The 8110-nt window shown below is 41.2% G+C and overlaps 1 protein-coding gene across 5 annotated transcripts in view; it reads right to left on the bottom strand.

Moving 5' to 3' along the window:
- The window catches only part of Smyd4 (SET and MYND domain containing 4), a 46096-nt gene that overhangs the window by 32462 nt on the left and 5524 nt on the right, over positions 1–8110 (bottom strand). For all 5 annotated transcript variants that reach the window (XM_048365229.1, XM_048365231.1, XM_048365232.1 and 2 more), the window contains exon 3: positions 801–945. In XM_048365229.1, coding sequence (XP_048221186.1) covers positions 801–945 — 145 coding nt within the window. The remainder of the gene's footprint in view (positions 1–800; positions 946–8110) is intronic.

Genomic DNA, 8110 nt, shown 5'->3' with positions numbered 1-8110 from the left:
ATAAGAGTCTTAAGGACTTTCTTGCCCTGGCTGGTTTTAAACCATGACCCTTAGAACTCAGCCTCTTGAATAGCTAGGATTACAGGTGTGAGCCACCAGCGCTTCTCTGTGAGACTCTTATGTCTAATTACCCGCCAAAAAGCTGGGAGTAGAGCTGTGGCTCAAATGGTACAGGACAAAACCATTGGGACAGTGTCTAGGCCCCGAGTTCAACCCCAGGACTAGAACTAGAACAAAAGCAAAACAAAACAAAATAATGTAGCTGTTCTCTAAATCATTTTTATCATTGAGTCACACAAAAATGGCAAACATGGGCTGGGAATGTGGTCTAGTGGTGGAGTGCTTGCCTTGCATACTTGAAGCCCTGGGTTCGATTCCTCAGTACCACATATACAGAAAAAGCCGGAAGTGGTGCTGTGGACAAGTGGTAGAGTGCAGCCTTGAGCAAAAAGAAGCCAGGGACAGTGCTCAGGCCCTGAGTTCAAGCCCTAGGACTGGCAAAAAAAGAAAAAAGCAAACAATTCAGTGAGAGCTACATACATGGTATGATAGGACAAGGTGCTAATACACCTGTAGCTACAAGGTGTATGAAGAAATATAGGAATATAAATTCCTTGATAAGATTTAAGACATATAAACAATTCTTCGTTTCAGAATATAGAATTCTACCAACTTACTCTTTCAAAATTCAATCCACAAATTATCGACAGAAATAACATCGGTTATGAAACTTAACAATGTGGTTCTGTTTTCTACAGAAATAATGCCTTGTTGAATTGCTGGGCTAAAAGCATTTTTACCTTAGAATATAGTACTGCAGCTGCTGTATAATCCTTCTTCTGGAATTTTTTGTTTCCTTCTTTTCTGTAGAAAAAAGGAGCATCGGGATCCTTTCCCACCAAATAACCTCTAGACAGCCTCTTTAAAAGCATCTCATCCTCAGGTCTGTGTGAGGAAGGAAGAAAACAAAGAAACAGGCATAGAGATTAGTTATTTCAAGGAAGACTCCAAACCACTGCACTTGGAATTAGAATGTGCCTAGAACGCCAGAGTATGCGGTATGCATACACTGTAATGCAACTGGAGGAGAGCATCTGTGGTTTCAGAGATTCATGGACCAGGCTTTCTACCCAGAGGAAAGAGGGTTTTCTCCTTCATCTTATACTCATTGGCCAATGAATCATCTCTTGGATCACACATTAGATAGAAGCTTGGATGTGGAGAATAAAATATTTATTCAAATTTTGCTTTCAGTTCTTGGGAGTATAAATCCAGAAGTGGGATTTTTGGATCATATGGTAATCTTGTACTTTCAAGCAGCAGTCATACCATGTTCTGTGACTGCTGCATCATTTCACATTATCATTAGCATTGTACCAGGGGTCACAACTTCTCCAGTTTTCCCCCCACATCTCCAGATGAGTGTGTGTGTGTGTGTGTGTAGGTGGGGTCCGGAGATTTGAACTCAGGATGTAAACTTTTGTGCTCAAGACTAGTGGGTTATACTTGAACCACAGCTCCACTTCTGGCTTTTTTGGTGGTTAAATGGAGATAAAGAGTCTCATGAGGGGCTGGGGATATAGCCTAGTGGCAAGAGTGCCTGCCTCGGTATACCCGAGGCCCTAGGTTCGATTCCCCAGCACCACATATACAGAAAACGGCCAGAAGTGGCGCTGTGGCTCAAGTGGCAGAGTGCTAGCCTTGAGCGGGACGAAGCCAGGGACAGTGCTTAGGCCCTGAGTCCAAGGCCCAGGACTGGCCAAAAAAAAAAAAAAAAGAGTCTCATGAACTTTCTTGTCAAAGGTGGCTTTGAACTGTGATCCTTAGATCTCAGCCTCTTCAGTAGTTAGGACTACAGGTGTGAGCCACTGGCACCTGGCTTCATTAAGTATGCCTTTGAGATTCATAATGCTTCAATGGTCATGAAGGTAAGCTTTAATGGAAGCTACTAGATCTCTTTCTTTTCTGCCATACTCAATGAGATATCTGCGTGGCATACTTTGAGAACATGTGAACAGCCAGTTTCTGAACAATCTTTCTTCTAATATTGATGACTATAGGCTCACATAACATGATGGGGGACTACAAAATGGTCATTTTCCAGTTCTACTACTTCTAAATTTATTGACTGGCATTCTTTTGTAAAGACAAATTCCCCCCTTTGTCTATCACTTTTATACATATTTTGAGAATAACTATGGCCTTTTAAAAATTCATTGTTATAAACCATTACCATTATACTTTTTTTGTGCTCTAATTTTGGCCAGTGGGAAATTCTTCAGAATGGCTCCTATATTCTCTCTCTCTCTGCAACTGTATTCTTTTTGACACAAATTCCACTCTTCAGGTACCTCCTTGCTTTCAGGCACAACAAGGTATTCCACTTGAATGAGTATAAAATCAAAACAGTAAGGCTGTGAGGTGGATAATGAAGTAGTTAAAGATTTCCTACAACACTCTAATAAATTATCAGCTGTAAGGTGGGTGAGGACCTCTGTCAATTTTTTTTAAACATTAGGAGTAACTATTTTGGTTAAACATTCCTCAAGGAATGTAAATTAACAAGAAAACATGTTTTTCCCTTGTTATTTATATAAAAGAGTTTGTTTGGCTGTGAATATGGCTTAGTGGCAAGAGTGCTTGCCTTGTATGCATGAAGCCCTGGGTTTGATTCCCCAGCACCACGTATGTAGAAAATGGCCAGAAGTGGCGCTGTGGCTCAATTGGCAGAGTGCTAGCCTTGAGCAAAAAGAAGCCAGGGACAGTGCTCAGGCCTGGAGTCCAAGTCCAGGACTGGCCAAAAAAAACCCAAGAAACAGAAAGAATAAAAGAGTTTGTTTTTGTTTTCCAGTCCTGTGGCTTGAACTCAGGGCCTGAGCACTGTCCCTGGCTTCTTTTTGCTCAAGTCTAGCACTCTACCACTTGAGCCACAGTGCCACTTCCAGCTTTTTCTGTTTATGTGGTGCTGAGGAATCGAACCCAGGGCTTCATGCATGCTAGGCAAGCACTCTACCACTAAGCCACATTCCCAGCCCACAAAAGAATTTTATTATGATATTTCTATTTGTGTAATAAATAAAGAAAAATTTCCCTCTCTATTACTCTTATTCCTCCTTCCTATTTTCAAAATTTATTTTTAATTTACTATTGGTTATTACTATTATTTCTTTTGGTACTGGTACTGGGTCTTGAACTCTTTGCTGGGCCAACTGAGCATCACCTCCACGCCAATCTTTTTGCTGGTTAATTGGAGATAAGAGAACCCCAGAAAAAGAAATTTAAAAAAAAGAGTACCCCAGATTTTTCTGCCCTAGCTGGCTCTGAACTGTGATCATCAGATCTCGGCCTCCTGAAAAGCTAGGATTATGGATGTGAGCCACCAGCTCCTTGCTCCTCATTAAAAAAAAACAAACATGGGCTGGGAATATGGTCTAGTGGCAAAAGTGCTTGCCTCATATACATGAAGCCCTGGGTTCAATTCCCCAGTACCACATATATGGAAATGGCCAGAAGTGGCACTGTGGCTCAAGTGGCAGAGTGCTAGCCTTGAGCAAAAAGAAGCCAAGGACAGTGCTTGGGCCCTGAGTCCAAGGCCCAGGACTGGCAAAAAATAAAATAAAATAAATTAAATTAAAAAATCAAAGAAAAAACCCCAAACAATTTTCAACCGATTTTATTATTCTATTTTCATACATATGAATGAAGTATTTCACTCAAATTCACCCCTCTTTACCTTATCCTTTCATAATCCCTCCTCCCACTAGTTCCCCTCCCAAAACAATCCTTCATTTTATACTTGTGTCATTCAATATTAGTGATGTCTAACTTTAAAGGCCTAATTCACACTTTCATTTAATAGGAGTGGTTATGGATATTAGAGGTTATATTAGAAGTTTAAAACTTCTAATATCTTGTTTGATCTCTTTAGATCAAGACTGAGTGTTAAAGTAGCTCTTTTAGCTAATTTTTTTCTTTTCATTCTTTTTGAAATCCTAACAGTTTTTGTGCTTGCAAGGCAGACACACTCTATCACTTGAATCATGCCACCAACCCTCAGATAGCTTCCCCCCCTCCCCCCTCAGGGGGCTTAAACTCAGGAACTTAGCACTTTCTCAGCTTGCCTGATTACTGCTAGCTCTCTAGCTATACCATCACATCTCCAGCCCAGCTCTATGCTAGTTATTTTAGAGATGAATGGAATATTTAGGATTGTTTTTTGTGCGTGTGTGCACACTGGCTTTGAACTGCAATCCTCCTGATCTCAGCATCCTGAGTTAGCTTCTGGCTCCCAGCCACTTGTTTGCTTGTTTATTTATTTATTTGTACTGGGGCTTAGACTCAGGGCCTGGGCACTGTTCCTGAGCTTCTTTTCTTTTGCTCAAGGCTAGTTTTCTACCACTTGAGCCACAGCACCATTTCCGGATTTTTCTGAGTAGTTTATTGGAGATAAGAGTCCCACAAACTTTCCTGCCTGGACTGGGTTTGAACCACAATTCTTTTTTTTTTTTTTTTTTTTTGCCAGTCCTGGGGCTTGCAGGGTCTGACCACTGTCCCTGGCTTCTTTTTGCTCAAGGCTAGCACTCTACCACTTGAGCCACAGTGACACTTCTGGTTTTTTCTGTTGATATGGTGCTGAGGAATTGAACCCAGGGCTTCATGCATCCTAGGCAAGCACTCTATCTAAGCCAAATTCCCAGCCCCATGAGCCACAATTCTTACATCTCAACCTCCTGAGTCTAGGCATTATAGTCATGAGCCACTGAAGTCTGGCTAGTTAACAATGATGGAGATAATACAAAGCATACTTATGGTTTGTGTCAGTAAGGTTTACAAAGACATAAATGGTGCTGTGGCTCAAAGCAGTACAGTGCTAGCCTTGAGTAGAAAACACTCAGGGACAGCGACCAGGCCCTGAGTTCAAGCCTTACAATCGACAAAAGAAAAAAAAAATAGAACAATTTACTTAAACTCAAACAGGGCATGTACCATAAACCTTTAGTAAATGTTGTAAATGTCTATTAGTAGTCAATATTAGTTCTAACTATGCTATAAAAATTTTAAAGTGGGTTGGGAGTGTGGCCTAGTGGTAGAATGCTTGCCTAGCATGCATGAAGCCCTGGGTTCAATTCCTCAGTACCACATAAACACAAAAAACACTAAGTGGTGCTGTGGCTCAAGTGGGAGAGTGCTAGCCTTGGGCAAAAAGATGTTCAGAGACAGTGCCCAGGCGCTGAGTTCAAGTCCTAGGATTGGAAAACGGGAAAAAAAAATTAAGTAAGCTCATGCCTCCAATCCTAGCTACCCAAGTTGATGAGATCTGAGGATCAAGGCTCAAGGCCAGCCCAGGCAGGAAAGTCTGTAAGACTCTGAACTCCAATTAACCACCAGAAAACCAGAAGCAGAGTTATGGATCAAAGTGGTAGAGTGCTAGCCTTGAGCCAAAAAGCTCAGGGCCAGCACCCAAGCCCCACAAATGGCAAAAATAAACTAACTGAATAAAAGTAAAATAAGAACTAAAATATTGGAAAGAAAGATTACTATTTGCGGATGTTGTTATTTAGCCTAAAAATTCCAAGGGGCTTAGCATAACAACAAAATAATGTTGAAGTGCGGATCGATAGTTATACAAAAATTAAAAACATTCTACCTTTAATTTACATCTCCAATCATCAATTACAGGATATGAATAGGGAGAAGGGGATGTCTGACAGACAGTATCAACAAAAAACTTTACAAGTTAGAATAAATCTAGCAGGAAATGTGGAAGACCTATCTAAAGAAAACTATAAAACTTTACTTAAGGACATAAAAGTGAAGAGCCAGACTTTGAAGTCAGGCCCCACTTTATCACGTGAGCCCCATTTTACCACGTGAACCCCATTTTAGAATCGAACCCTGACCCAATCAGATTTGTACCTGTGTCCTAATCTTGCTTGCTTGAACACCTGATTGTTGTAACCTTGTTCTTTGCCTTTATAAGCCCTGTTTAATCACCGCTCGGGGCTCCCTCCTAACCTCCACTGTGTCGGTGGGTAGGACGAGGCCCGAGTCGCAGCTCGCTTAAATAAAGCCTTGCCTTGCTTTTGCATTTTGGAATGTCTGAGTCTCGGTGGTCTTCTTGGTGGTGGTTTCGCGACTTGGCACAACAAAAAGAAGCCCTAAATAAATGGCAATACAATCTTTTGCTTGGATGAAGAAATTTAATATTGTAAAGATGTCAGGTCTCCCTAAATAAATAGATAAATCCAACACAATCCCAACCTAAAACCTAACAATTTTTTTTTTAATTTGACAAGCCAATTCTAAAATTCATATGAGGGAAATGTACACAATGTAGTAAAAATATTCTTGCAAAATAATAATGATTGTGTGTTTGGGAACCTGGATTCACAGATAGCAAAGATACATTGTCTATTGTGACTTCGTCGCAAGAAAGTTTCTTTTTTTCTTTTTGGCCAGTCCTGGGGCTTGAACTCAGTGCCTTGGCACTGTCTCTGAGCTCCTTTTGCTCTAGGCTAGCACTCTATTACTTTAACTACATTGCCACTTCTGGCCTTTTCTATTTATGTGGTACTGAGGAATCAAACCCAGGGCTTCATGAATGCTAGGTACCACTAAGCCACATTCCCAGCCTCTCTCTCTCTCTCTCTCTTTTTTCCTATTGGCAGTATTGGGAACTAAACTCAGGGCCTTGTGCTTGCTAGGCAGGTACTCTGTCATTTTAAGAGCCCCTTCCTCCTACTTCTGATAAATTTCAGAGGAGAAACTGTTCTTTTGACTGAAGTGAGGCTCACCTCAGCATCATGTCACATCAGGACTGGGAAAGGCCTGGCCAATCAGCAGAGCCTTCTGTCTTTGGCTGAAGAGATGTGCAAGCCTTCAGTTAGGTTGATCTAAGAACAATGCAGAACTTTTCAATGAAACTGGCAAAAGGGTTAGGAATGACTATAATGTTCACCTAATGCAGAGAGTCGTTTGAGAGATGAAGAAATGTGAACACTGATGACATCTTCTGAGCCCGTGGATACAACCCAGCCTATAAAAGATCTGCTTTTAGACACCCTGGTTTTTCATCATTTGAGCTGAATTTCTGTTACTTGAAACTGAGTTCGAAAATGAGATATTGTAAGGTCATGATAATTAAAACCCTTTGGGTTTTGTCACAGAAACAGTTTATAAACAAATTTATAACTGCAAATTTAATTTTCAGTAAGTGTGGCATTTTGAAGCACTGGGGGAAGGACAGGCCATTCATTAAGTGCTGTGATAGTTATTTTTAAGTTGTAGGTTCTAACTCTAATATGTAGACCTCAGTCTGGTTCTAATGTTTATTTTTTCCCTCTAGTTACTGGTCTTTTTAAAAATGTAACTTTGCATATCTAGTAATTCTTTTCTGCATGCTTGACATTTTATTGAACATACACTAAAGCTAGATAACATCTTCTACCTCTTTGCCTGTACATGATATATAGGAAAATGGAATTGGCCTATCTCCATCCAATCAAGAATTGATTTGAGGGGCTGGGAATATGGCCTAGTGGCAAGAGTGCTTGCCTCCTACACATGAAGCTCTCGGTTCGGTCCCCCAGCACCACATATATGGAAAACGGCCAGAAGGGGCGCTGTGGCTCAGGTGGCAGAATGCTAGCCTTGAGCGGGAAGAAGCCAGGGATGGTGCTCAGGCCCTGAGTCCAAGGCCCAGGACTGGCCAAAAAAAAAAAAAAAAAGAATTGAAGTCAGAAGCCAGTGGCTTATGTCTGTAATCCTAACTACTTGGGAAGCTGAGATCAGGAGGATCCCAGTTTGAGGCCAGTCTAGGCAGAAAAGTCCACCAAACTCCATCTCCACAGAAGGAAACTGGATGTGGTAGGCTAGTATCTATTATTCTAGCAACTATGGGAAGTCTAAAGTAGGCAGATTATGGCTCAGACATGTTCTCAAGTGGAAAGTAAGACCGTATCCCCAAAATAAACAAAGGAAAACAGGGCTATAGGTAGAACAGGCTTAGTAGTAGAACAGCCTAGCTGGTTGTAGTGGTGCACACTTTTTTTTTGCCAGTCCTGGGGCTTAGACTGAGGGCCTGAGCACTGTTCCTGTCTTCTTTTTGCTC

Source organism: Perognathus longimembris, chromosome 17 (genome assembly GCF_023159225.1).
Source record: "Perognathus longimembris pacificus isolate PPM17 chromosome 17, ASM2315922v1, whole genome shotgun sequence".
Lineage (NCBI taxonomy): Eukaryota > Metazoa > Chordata > Mammalia > Rodentia > Heteromyidae > Perognathus > Perognathus longimembris.
Note: the sequence above shows the minus strand (reverse complement) of the source record. Positions and strands in the feature narration are given on the sequence as shown.